Genomic DNA, 13,601 nt, shown 5'->3' with positions numbered 1-13,601 from the left:
GTTCACCATCACACAGTCACGGTAACATCCCTCTTTCGGCCTCCAGAAGCAAGGTTTTCTTCCCACGTCCATCTCGACATCGTCGGCCCTCTTCCGTCATTGCAAGAAGCCTGTTACCTGCTGACATGTGAGGATCGCTTCACCAGGTGACCGGAAGCGTTTCCAATTTCCGACGTTAGAGCACCAACAGTTGCCAAGGCTTTCACAAATGGCCGGGTTTCGCGCTTTGGAGGCCCTTCTGTCGTCACCACTGATCGCGGTCGTCAATTTCAATCGACCCTTTTCACCGCACTTGCCAATATCCTGGGCATTTGACAAATCCACACAACTGCCTATCATCCTTCCGCCAATGGTATTGTGGAACGGCTTCATCGACAACTGAAAGCTGCCCTCACTGCTCAACAGCCAAGGGAACGCTGACTCGACCCCCCCCCCCTCTTACTTCTGGGCATCCGATGAGCATTGAAAGTGGATCTCGGCTGCTCATCAGCTGAACTAGTAGTCGATGGCGTTTTCCTGCATCTTCCAGGAGAATTATTCGAGCCATTATGGCCACCTTCCACTCACAATGCCTCCACGTACATTCGAGAGCTGTGCACCACGTTTCAAGACCTTGCTCCTATAATCCCTGCCGACCGACCCCCTCATTCTGTCTTCGTCAGCCACGATTTGCATGACTGCAGTCACGTCTTCATTCGGCGTGACAAAATACGGTCACCACTCACACCGGCCTATGATGGCACATTCCGCGTACTTCATCGTACACCTAAGACGTTCACGCTGGACACCAATGGCCGTGCAGACGTCGTGGCTGCTGATCGACTGAAACCTGCGTATATCGCCGCTCTCGCGGCCACGGGATTTCAATCTTCCGTTAGGATGCCCACATCCAAGCTTGTCCACTGGGCGACTCCTCTGGTGACTCCTATGACTCTCGCTCTACGGGGGAGGGGGCGGCTGTCGCACCCCAGAATGCGGCGCTCGTCAAGGAGGACGAAGTTGGCATAGTGCCGCGTGGCGGGTGCAGCGCGATAATAAAAAAAAAATTAGTTCGACAACTGAAGGCTGTCAGGTATGGATCTTCCTCGTGTTAGCTCCGAAAAGCCCAATCACGATGATGATGGTTATGTAGAAGTGGGAATGATGAAGTACGATAAATGTGCTTGAAATATATATATATATATATATATATATATATATATATATATTGAAATACAACGGTTCAGCTGACGCCTTATTCAAGCAACAGCAAGATGACACCGATGATGAAGAGGAACGGAGCGAAGACTGATGATGGTTATTGACAGATGAGGAAGATAACGTCCAATGAATTCTTACTTTAATTTCCCCCGTCGACGGAAGCGGCCAGCCTGGCCGCGGATTACACTGGGGAACGCAAACGATAGGGCTTGAGACGCGAAACGTGCACAATCTCTGTCCCGCGGCAGCGTTGGTCAGTGGGAACATGAACAGGTGTGACATGGTAGTTCACCGGTGAGGTCTGTTCTAAAACTTTGTAGGGTCCAAGATAGCGTGACTCAAGTTTCTCGCGTAAGCCAGGCGTTCGCGCAGGAGTCCACAGAAGTACATCGTCGCCAGGGCGGTAGAGAACGACGCGGTGAGTGGCATCGTAACGATGTTTGCGATCTTCTTGGCTAGCTTCGGTGTTTACACGGGCAAGACGACGGCATCGAGGAACACGGGACAGAAACTGGTCGCAAACGAATGGTGAAGAGTTGACGGAGACAGAAAAGAATGAAACGTCGAGTGGTGATGTCGGTTGGCGTCCGTATACTAGGAAAAATGGAGAATAGCCTGTGGTTCGTTGAACTGACGTATTATATGCATACGTGACAAAGGGAAGTATGGCATCCCAATTGCGATGGTCTGGTCGGATATACATGGACAGCGTGTCACACAGCGTGCTATGAAATCTTTCCGTTAAGCCATTGGTTTGCGGGTGATAGTTAGATGTTGTTTTGTGAGCTGTTTTTGATGCTTGAAGAACTTCACTGAGCGTGCTTGAAAGAAACGCCTTGCCCCGGTGCTCAAAAGAACACGAGGGGCTCGGTGACGTAGGTAAATAGCATTCAAGAAGAAAGTTGCTACTTCCGAAGCAGTTCCTGAAGTGATCGATGATGTCTCAGCGTATCGGGTCAAGTGATCAACGGCGGTGACGATCCATCTCTTGCCATCTAATGTAGTTGGAAGGGGCCCGAAGAGGTCATGTCCGATGACAGAGAACGGCTCTGATGGACAAGGAAGTGGCTGTAGGGTCCCGACTGGAGCAGTTGTGGGCCGCTTGCGGTGTTGGCAAAGTGCGCACGAGGCAATATATTTAGCTACCGTCGTGAAAAGACCTGGCCAGAAGAATCGACTGCGGATGCGCTCGTATGCTTTGTAGTAACCCAAGTGTCCTGACGTCGGGTCGTCGTGAGAAGCGCGAACAACTTCAGTGCGTAGTGCGCGTGGTGCGACGGCAACCCATCGGTGGCCTTCCGGGTGGAAAATGTATCGATATAGCACATCGTCCTCCAACTTGAATAGTCGGAGTTGTTTCCGGAGCCTGGCATTAGGGGAAAACGAAGCGCCGGTAAGCCGACCGATGATGTCAGTGCAGTAAGAATCGGCTCGCTCGTGAGTAGTAAGTACTGACGGACGGGTGGATGAAGGTAGGAAAGAAATAGCTGATATCGACGAGGCGTCCTCCGTATAGCCAATTTGACAAGGGGATGTGACGTGCACCGAAAACTGCGGCAAAGGGCATCGTGACAAAGCGTAGGCATCTTGATGTTGTCTTCCAGTCTTGTAGATGACGTCAAAGTCATTGGTCTTAATCGAAGAATCCAGCGGCCAAGTTTATGATTGTGGACAACCAGCAAAGAGCATGGTGGTCTGTCACAACAGTAAAATGTCGACCATGTAGGTATGGACGAAAGTTTTGGATGAACCAGACAACAGCCAAGCACTCTTGTTCGGTTATCGAGTACCTCTTCTCTGCAGAGGTCAGAGTGCGGCTTGCATACGCGACAACTTTATTGCGAAAGCCAAGGTCGCGCTGGAGGAGTACGGCGCCGATTCCTTGTCCACTAGCGTCAGTGTGTAATATCGTAGGTGCCCTGTCATCGAAATAACCAAGCACTGGTGGGGATGTCAGTGCCTGCGTGAGTTCTTGAAATGAGGCTTCGCATTGATCATTCAAATCGAAGAAACCGGTACTGGCAAGGAGCTTGTGGAGAGGAGCGGCAATAGTGGCAAAGTTGCGAATGAAGCGGCGAAAGTACGATGCGAGTCCAAGGAAACTGAGTAGTTCTTTGGAGCGAAAGGGTCGCGGAAAGTTAAAGACTGCGGAAATTTTGTCAGGATCGGGCTGGATGCCATCTTTACTAACGAGATGTCTTAGAACTTTTATAGCTGTGTTGCCAAAATGGCACTTCTTTGTGTTTAGTTGAAGTCTAGCATTAGAGAGACATGTGAGCACTTCATCCAGGCGTTGCAGGTGATCAGCAAAAGTGGAAGAAAACACGACGATATTATCGAGGTAACATAGACAAGTTTTCCACTTGAGGCCAGGTAGAACAATGTCAATCATCCTTTCAAATGTCGCGGGAGCATTACATAGGCCGAATGGCATTACGTTAAACTCGCAAAGACCGTCCAGCGTAGAAAAGGCGGTCTTTTCTTTGTCTGCTTCGTCCATTGGTATTTGCCAATACCCGCACTGAAGGTCAAGGGTGGAGATGTATTGGGCGCCTTGCAATGAGTCAAGTGCATCATCTATACGGGGTATCCGATATACATCCTTTCGGGTAATCTTGTTGAGCGCGCGGTAATCTCAACACAAAATCGTACTGATTCATCCTTCCTTTGTACCAGCACAACGGGTGATGACTAAGAACTGGTAGAGGGTCGTATGATGTTTCTTTTTAGCATATCGGTCACATTCTTCTCGATGATTTTGCGCTCGGCTGAGGAGATTCGGTAGGGACGACGGCGTACAACAGTCTGACCGTCAGTGTCGATGCGATGATGCGCAACTGTGGTCTGTCCTAGTGCCGAAGCATTGGCGTCGAAAGACGCCTGGTGTTTCGTTAGCAAATTTTGCAACGCCTCACGTTGAGAAGCAGAAAGGTCAGGATTTTTCCCGGGAGCAAAGGAGGAGGAAGTAACAGACTGGGCCTGTTGTGGCTGAGCTGTCAAGGCGTCAAGAGAGACCAAAGATACCGGTTGGGTATCCACATAACATGACACTGCAGAACCTTGGGGTAGGAGGCCAGGCTCTGGGGTAGGGTTCAGGCCAAGGATTATCGCAGCACTGTCTTTGAACAGCACCGGGCTGGAGGGGACTACAACGCCACGATCTAGACAGATGCTGGAAAGGGTGATAAGGACGTCACCATTCGCAATTCTCGAAGAAGTGATGGTGAAGAGTTGCTCCTGACCCGGGAGCAGTATGGATTCGGAAGCTGTGAAGAAACGCAATGGTTTTTCGTCGACGCGTTCGCTGCAGTGATCGGTCTCGGTCATTTAGACTACACGTTGAAGGCAAAAAATTAATGCAGATGCTGATGAGAGAAAGTCCCAACCTAAAATTAGTTCATGAGCACATAAAATAAGACGACGAAGGTGATGTGATGATGAATACCATCAATGAAGACACGTGCTGTACATTGGGCCGATGGTGTAATTATTGCTCCATTGGCCCCAATCAAAGATGATCCAAGGTAGGGTGTCTTCACTTTCCGCAATCGAGAACACAAGTCGGCACGCATAACTGAAGTAGTTGCTTTGTGTCCACCAAAGCCAACACGCACACACCTTGCACAGTTTCCAATAACGTGTTTGACGGTCGTTTAGGAGGACTTGGGTCATTTCGCCGCGATGCAGTTTTCCCTCCAAAAACTGCACTGTTTAGTTTTCCGATCGCTGGGCAGCCAGTTGAGAAACAGGGCGAAGTGGTGAAACAGAGCGTCGGAGTGGTGAAGTGGAGCGTGGTCTGGATGCACGTGTATTGTTGGTCGTGTTGGAAATGCGCACAGGAGACGGTGATCGGTGGTTGGAACGACTGTCGGCATAACGGTAGTAACCTCGAGCACATGTGTCGTCTCGTTCAAAAGTGGCATAACCACGACGTTCATCTTGCTGCCGACGTTGACATACCCGGGAAATTTGTCCTCGAATTCCACAGCAGTAGCAAATAGGCCATGGGGCCCGCCAGGAAGAATGGTTGGTTGGGTTTGATGGACGGGAAACTAGAGGTGCGAGATGTTCATGATCAGGCACAGCTGGTTGTACTTGAGACGGCGAGGGTTGCATTGAAGCGATCTGTGCATACGAAACGGGTTGGGGGCATGGTGGAGCACGGTGGGTGCTTTCAAACGCTGACATTTTTACCCTAATAATGACACGCAGATTGCTAGAGGCGGGTTGAGCGGGAACGTTCTTAGAAGGAGGTAAACTGTAGGCTTGAAATTCCTCACGAACTATGGCTCGAATGATGGATCAGAGCTCCATACTGTTTGCCAGGGGGTTCTCAGAGAAGTCCGGTTGCAGGTGGATTGACTGCAAGGTATCAAGTCGCTGGCATACAGAGACGACGTCGGAAACCGTCGAAGAGTTGTGCGCGACGAGGGCGTTGAAAGCGATAGGTCCGATACCCTTCAGAAGGTGGCGGACACGGTCACCTTCTGGCATGGTGTCGTCGATACGGTGGCAAAGTGCAAGCACATCCTCAATACAGGAAGTGTAGGACTTACCGCAATGTTTAACGCGTTCTGGCAGTTTCTTGCGAGCAACCTCTGAACGGACGGTTGGTGTGCCGAAAATTCGTTGGAGCTGGTCTTTTAAGGAAGACCAATCGCGGAAGTTGCTCTCATGATTCAGGAACCCTGTCTTGGCAACCTGAGAGACGTAAAACTGGACGCGAGCTAATTTTGATGCCTCGTTCCAGTTGTTGTAGACACCTACAAGGTCACAGTTGTCGAGCCAGTCTTCGACATCTTCACCAGGCAGACCGGAGAAGATTGGAGGCTCCCTAGGGGGGTTGTTGACCGGGCTAGGGTTGGCGGCTGGTGGTTGCGCCAGTGGGTGGTTCGGTTGAGCTTGCTCTTGTGCCATGGTGCTCTGCTGGCGTAAGCGACGTCCCGAACGGAGCTGCAGGAGTTGGCTTTGGATTGAGAGAGGTCGAAGAGATCGGGAAGCACCTTCCATAACTTGAAATACAACGGTTCAGCTGACGCTTTATTCAAGCAACAGCAAGATGGCGCCGATGATGAAGAGGAACGGAGCGAAGACTGATGATGGTTATTGACAGATAAAGAAGATGACGTCCAATGAATTCTTAAAATTTATATATATGTATATATATATATATATATATAAATATATATATATTTATATATACATATATATATATATATATATATATATATATATATATATATATATATATATATATATATATATATATATATATATATATATATATATATATATATATATATATATATATATATATATAATGTAGTGTTCCTACTTAAAGAACGGAAAAGCATTATAGCCTCAGTATGGAACTAGCGTCCACCTTGGCTTTATCCCTAACTTCATTAACTTCACCCTTCTCTTCTTTCCTGACCCCCGGCTCTCGTGCTTCTTCTCCTGTCCCAAGGCTCATACAGCTTTCATCTTTCCCGGTTTCTTTATTTTATACTCTCCTGGGGAAATATTTGAAGACATTTCCAATTGAAGCACATCCAACTGATCCACGTTCACCAGTGTACCAGACAGTTTTCAAAATTAGGTTCTTTGGGCTCACTTGGTCACATAGTAGAGACCGTAAAATTGGTGCTTTCAACTTTGATTCCTTTTCTCACTAGTACGAGGTCAGTGACCAGAATATCTGACATGTCTGCTCGGTGCCTCTGGTCGAAATTCTTTTTCATTCGTTTTCAGTGTCTCTCCTCCTGTAATTTTTCTTGCTTCTCCTTGACGATCTTGACGTTTTCTAGGAGTCCCAACTCACGGTCTGCCTGCAGAATAGGGGTTTCTCCTGAAAAAGCGTATTGTGGACTGCACGCCAAGCTACTTGTATAGGATCGATTATGATGTTTCACGGTGGCATTTAAAGAACATTTCCATCCTCCAGGAAAACTATTGTACATCTTGATGTACTGTTTCAGGGCCCGTATGGCACGTTCTGCCAGCCCACTCGCTGCGAAATAGTATGGAAACAGAAATCGATCGATATATTGTGATCCCGAACCCATCTTGCCAACTTTTCGCTCTTGAACGCAGGCCTGTTATCGCATACGATTGACCACGTAGTCTTAAACATGTCTCTTTCGAGGAGGGTTATGACGCTATTTGCATCTTATTTCCTGCCGGTGTGGCAACCATCCTCGTGCATTCATCTATGGCCAAAAAAAAAGCTTTCGTTTTCTTTACTCGTTCCCATTTCTCATTTAGTTCGGCGAAATTCAGATGAACTACTTCTAAAGGTACGTTCGAGTGGCGAGGTAGTAAAAAGCATCCGTAGGCTGTTTATCTTTGTGTACTTGACACACATGGCAGGAACGAACGTACTGACTGACGTCTTTCTTCATGTGAGGCCATGTAAATCTCTTGACCAATTTATTGTAGGTGTGCCAAAATCCATCGTGTCCTCTAGATTCCGGGCTATCGCGGTACAAATAGAGGACTCTGGAAACAAGTGTTGGTGGGTCTTGATACCGACCTTCAGTAAAAACCAGTTGTTAGGAGCCCAAGAAAAGAATAGATATTTTTTATATATACTAAAATAGGAAGATAGCTGAGGATTCTGCCCTGCGGCTGGAGGGCAGACTGTTTTTTAACCAGGCATCTCCATGAATTCTTTCAGGCCAGAAAACCATAGAGATATACAAAAAGTGGATATCACAAACTTTACTGTATTTATAGTTATAATAATAATCGCTGGAGATTAACGTCCCAAAACCACGATATGATTATGAGGGACGCTGTAGTGGAGGGCTCTGTGAATTTAGGCAACCTGGAGTTCTTTAACGCGCATCCAAATATCAGCTCACAGGCCTAGATCACTTTTGCCTCCCTCGAAAATACAGCCGCCCCGGCCGGGATTCGATACCACAATCTGCGGATCAGCAACCGAGTGCGTCAACCACTAGACCACCACGGCGGGTCGTATTTTCAAGTTTAAGAACTATTTTGTCATATAGGACTGCACTAAATGATCTAAGGTAGCCTATAAAACAATAAGGCACGTCATTATACTTATTATGAATGTTTTATTCGAATTTCAGTCAAAACATCTCGTATGAAGTTCGTCCAGGACGTAAACCTAACCAGTTTCTCGTCAAAAATCAAGACAGTAAGTACTTGTTCACTCACTTCAAAGGATCAATGTTATTGTGATAGCAATTAGAAGGACACTCTGAGCTAGATTTTGCCGCCGGCTTTGGTGTCGCAGTCACTTACCGTATATAAAACCGTATCTGTATATATGAAAATGCAAGAAAGAAAAACAAAAACCCAGAAATTCACTCCGACGTGCGGAATCGCACGTGAGACCTCTGCGTCGTCAAAGCGAGGCTTTAACCACTCAGCCACCCCAGAGCACGTCCTTCACCACCAATACGGGAAGCTATTAAAGACGATATCTTTCTTGGGGACCTTCGACGCCAAAGTTATGGTCGGTCTTTCTGCCTCTATGTCCATCCTGTATGTTCCTGTCTGTACATTTGTCTGTTTGTCTTGGATCCGCTTAAATCTTGGATCCGCTTAAAGGCACCAAACGGTCCCTTTAACGGTCAATCCCATCCGCAGCGTCCACCAATATTGCTCAAGTTTCAGCGTTCATACATGTGTGATGTTAAATTAAAACACTTACTGCGCATATATGAGGTACCATAACAACACATCGATGTTTTGTATGTGTGCCTTTATACTGGAGAAGGCACACACAAGTAATTCTAAGGACCGTAGCATTTAGCACGCTGCGCTGACAATGCAACGCGATGCTCAAATAGGCAAGCGTTTCCAACGCTTTGCTAAGACGACAGGGTGGTGGCACCTGCCCGTCGCTTCGCGTTCTACTCCTTATCGCCTCCGAGACAGGCGCGCATCTTTCTCCGCGGGCGCTCACACTTTCCTTCGTTTTGGAAGATAACTGTCAGATGACGCTTGTGCCTAACGTGCCTCGATGCGCTCGTTTGCCTTCGCTGCACGGATCGAGAGAGTCTCTAACGCAGCGCTTTCAGAATACGATTCACCGATTTCGTCACCCAGAACAGTAAATAAACGTTTTGTTCACTCTCTCCCCACGCAAGACTATTGTCTTTCGACGACATTTGCAGTGAAACATGTAGATACGGTGCCATTGTTTTATATATATATATACCACTTGCCGCTGCTCACGAGCATCTCGGGGATAATTACGTTTTTCAGCATTACCAGCCCGATGGCGCAATGAGTGTGCGTCGCCACATTGCGTGGTGACGCCCACTTTAATCTTCTACGCGTACATTGCTTGGCTAAGAGAAGGAAACCGACGCTCCCTCGCGCGTTCTTATATCGGGGTGGCGAGGAGGGGAGGATCGTACGTCTTTGCTGGCCTCTGCATGTACCAGGAACGAATCTGTTGTAATTATCGGGCGCAAAAAGGTCACTGCAATCATTGCAGTCTCCATTTGCGAAAAGCGTGCGTTTTTCACACAAAGCAAAGTAACTCATGATACGCTTATTCGCGTGCATACGTACCTGTGAGTACGTTTCGTGCGCTATTTGTGCGTCAGAAACGCAGGGCACGTTTCGATCTGCTTTCCATTCTGCACGTCAGTTTGTTGCTATCGCGTTCATTGCTTCGTCTTTACGGTAAAGCGGAGAATTTTTCAATGTCTCAGTAAAATACACCCACTAAAACAAATTCATAAGCCGGGCAAAGTTGGTAGCAGTATGGTGTCTCCTGAATCATCTATTGAGCTTTTGGCGCAAGGTGGTGATTATTGAGTGACATAAACACCAAATACAGATAACTTCATGGAACGTTCAGGGCATTATTTCCGCTTTAATGCATGGGCCTTTAATAAACTGGATACGGATGTCGGAAGCAAGGCATTATACAATTCAACGCCTCAAACGTGAGCCTCGAACGTATGGCCCGTCCCTCACCAGTTCTCTTTTAGTTATCGGTACAGCAGCCAGTACCTCCCGCGGCGTTCCTTTGTTACATAAGCAGCTCTTGCGGTTGTGTTCAATCACGTGGTTATGATATATTAGGCAACTAAGTGATACATTTTCTAGCACTCTCTGACAGCGCCTGGTCACAGGAAGCATGACCTCCATGGCTTGTTGAGGAAGGAAGCTTTAATAAAGAGAGAGCAACGGTCCAAGCGTATTGTGGGAGGAGACGTCGGCTCAAATGGAACTTCTTCAAGAAAGTACGTTCAATAATAGAAGTGACTTCAGGCTCCTCATGAAAGACATATAAAAGCTTCCGTTCTTCTTGCTGGCATGGCAGGTGAGTTTAGGTTTCATCTGCAAAGACTGTCGGGAATGCTATAGGTACTAATGGTCCCACTATGTTTGAGGAGCTTGGACATTTTAAAAATAATGCTATTAAGTGTACGCGCTGGACGAGAGTAGTAGTGTTTATTCGAGTGCTTACGAGAGTACCAGCGGTATATAAGGCTCCAATATTCGATGCTTAGTGTGTAAATGCCGATGCTCTTAGTAGCAGATCAGAGCACAAGGTGGCCGGCACTGTTCTCGCCGCTATCAATGTACAGCTTGAAGTGCTTACGACTCGAACCTTCCACTCTCCGGGCACGGTTAAGCCCAAGCAAAAAAAGTTTCGTGATGTACACGCCAACTGCTGCTTTCGTCAACGCATATTCAAGCTGTCATCAATATTTCTCCTGCCAGATTTAGTAGAAACTTTTTCTCTTACTTTTCAGCCGATGAACCTGTTCAAGAGGGCACTTACGACTACACAGACTACAAGAGCTGCGTCGTCATGGAAATGCCTTACCATGACAGTGAAGGTAAAAAAGAGCGAGGCCTTTAGAGAACGAACAGCTTACGTCCACGTTTCCACCAATTAATAGTAACAAAGCTTCATTTAGGAATCATTAAAATAACACCGTATAACAGAAAAACCCCTGAGTGTAAAGATAATGCAAGTGTAATGCAGTGACTCGATTATCACTACTGAGAACCACGTTCTTGCACTCAGCAACATTTTAAGATAAAAATTGTTTCAATAGCTCTCCCGGTATTCCCTGAATGAAGTTTCTGGATAGAGCTGATGGATAACTTGTCTATCCACAGACGATTTAAAAACTTGAAATACATGCACAATGACGAATTGGGGCCTGCCTGCACCTCTCTTCCTTATACCCTTGTTCTGGTTGTACTCAATTAACCTTTTTTATCTCCAGAATGCCAGTCAGAGTGTCTTAGCAGAACAAAATGATGTTTTTATGTAGACTAATTTAACTATGCAAACTTTGCAGGTGTATATATATCAGTTAATACGTGGCAGTCGCACCCGACAGCCATCTCACTATGTAGAGTCAGAAGCGAAGTACTTCTTTGCCTCATAATTGATAAGTGCAGCAAGAAGAGAAGACAAATAATAAATGCTACTTGACCAAACCCGGGTGCCCATTCAGTGGGGAGTCTTTATGAATAGGAACGTAGTTGTAAAATTATTCGAAATTCACATTCTCATCCAACACATCTAACGCACGAGTTCTCCGGGACATCTTCATCTAAGAATGCAGCAACTATCAAGATTAGCAGTGCTTTGATATCTGTTAGTAGACCTTTTGTCCCATGAATTTACTTTGGACATCCTGACTCCCCCGGAAGGACTTCCGAATTAGCATGACATGTTTCATTCCGATATTGCGGTCTTCCGCGGTAATAGCACAGCAGAATTACGGAATCGTTGAAATAAATGAAGACGTATTTCCAACCTGAATATACTATAACACGTTACAATGAAGTTCAAACTTTATTTGAAAAGAGGTAAACAATTTTTAGGGCACATAAAAGCAGGTCACTTCTCGGAAAGCCGACGCAAACGAGCAAAGACAGCCGTGGTGCAAGCTCTGCGCAAAGCGTGTTTTTTTTTTTTTTGAAAGTAGGAAGTATACGGTTTCGGAGTAGGGGCAAGTGTTAGCTGTGTTATGCATTTAAATTGACCATACAAAGTGTTGTACAAAACTCATGGTTTTGAAGTGTTAGATTTGTTGTAACTGAGCTAAGGCTCTTCTCGCTCCTTTGTTTGTTCACGTGCACTGACAACATCTCTCCTGGCGCAGAATGCGTCCTGTGGGTCACCTGGAATGTCGTCAACGACATCCCACAAGATTGCCAAGATCAATACGAAGACAACTGCGACGATGCAAAGCTGGCTTATGACAAAGAGTCCTGTGGTGCCTTCGAAAATTTTAACTAAATAAATCTGCCATACTTGCCGCAACTAAGATTGTTGCCTTCTTTCCGTCAGTTTCTACCGTCGATGTTTTTCTGGAGAAATGCCCAGACGTAACCCATATGAATGTGCACTGTCTTTAGGACTATATAGTGAGCGCAAAATGGCTGAAAAAGTAAAAATAAAAGTGCAAGGTGACTCGACTTTTGCGACCCCTTATTATTTTTTTTTGCCGATATTATGGTACGTGGTCATAGCTTTATGAATCCCGCACAGAACTATTTGGTTAGACCAACAGCAAGTCTTTCTCAGTAACCGCAAAAAGGTGGAGAAGCTCTGTAGACGCAGCAGATACTGACTGAATGGCTGCAACACGAAATAGTTTATTTAACAATTGAAAAGATCGCAATGATTTGAAAAAGAGGAGAGACGTGCGATAAGAAAGTATGTGACAGTTCCAGGTCAAGGCCGAAGCAATGAATGCGATAGCTGCACATCACGCTGCTATACGAACTAAGGCTTACGCGGACATACCTATTCCCATAAAAAAGTGGCAGGTTTCCGGATATGGGAACAAATTTAAGGAAGTCAACGAACACGCACTTAAGCTACGCTTAACTGATTCCGCTGAAACAAGAACAGCCGTCTTTCTTCGTTTACTGGGACAGTGTGCGCCCGCATTCTATACCTTTTGGCGTCTCCTGGAGAGGTGCTCGTGAACACGAGCTCCCTTTTTACGTATCCAAACTACGAGACACCACAATGTGTGAATTTTAAATATTTTGATCGCCGAACGCCTACACACTGTGTAATCCATGCCAAAAAACATGTTTGAACTTCACAGACACTCTAATGAAGCTGAAGAGGTCAAACTAATTCGTTCATATCTGTATCGAAGCAGCCAACGTGTGCTCACTGCAAAGTAGTACTGAGACCTCTTAGAACAGAAATCACACAACAAAGCAAATTTTTCATAGTGTCTCCGAGCAGACAACAATTCTGATGACTTTTTACAGACCTGATTGTGTTAGCGCGTATACCACGGAGATACTGCAACCTATAGCATATATCCTGTTTGCTATTTCTACTGCGCGTGTTTTGTTACATTAGCGTGCACCCGCCAGAGTTCCTGCCTCAATGAACCCTACCCACTTGCTACAGCTTCCGG

The 13,601-nt window shown here is 46.3% G+C and overlaps 1 protein-coding gene across 2 annotated transcripts in view; it reads left to right on the top strand.

Annotated features, from left to right (window-relative positions):
• The window catches only part of LOC119185302 (uncharacterized), a 38,297-nt gene extending 25,812 nt beyond the window's left edge, over positions 1-12,485 (top strand). The window contains exons 3-5 of one of the 2 annotated variants that reach the window (XR_012888858.1): positions 8,298-8,365; positions 10,310-10,513; positions 10,950-11,036. Coding sequence is in view for 1 of the 2 variants with exons in the window: in XM_075883550.1 (XP_075739665.1) it covers positions 8,298-8,365; positions 10,950-11,036; positions 12,321-12,457 (292 nt within the window). In the remaining variant the exon portion in view is untranslated. Of the gene's footprint in view, positions 1-8,297; positions 8,366-10,309; positions 10,514-10,949; positions 11,037-12,320 lie in introns of those variants that run through there. The other variant, XM_075883550.1, reaches the window with a different exon arrangement.
• The last annotated feature ends 1,116 nt before the right edge of the window (positions 12,486-13,601 follow it).

This window comes from Rhipicephalus microplus, unplaced genomic scaffold (assembly GCF_043290135.1).
Source record: "Rhipicephalus microplus isolate Deutch F79 unplaced genomic scaffold, USDA_Rmic scaffold_18, whole genome shotgun sequence".
In the NCBI taxonomy this organism is placed as follows: domain Eukaryota; kingdom Metazoa; phylum Arthropoda; class Arachnida; order Ixodida; family Ixodidae; genus Rhipicephalus; species Rhipicephalus microplus.
The sequence above is the reverse complement of the archived record's forward strand: the minus strand, read 5'-3'. Positions and strand labels throughout refer to the sequence as shown.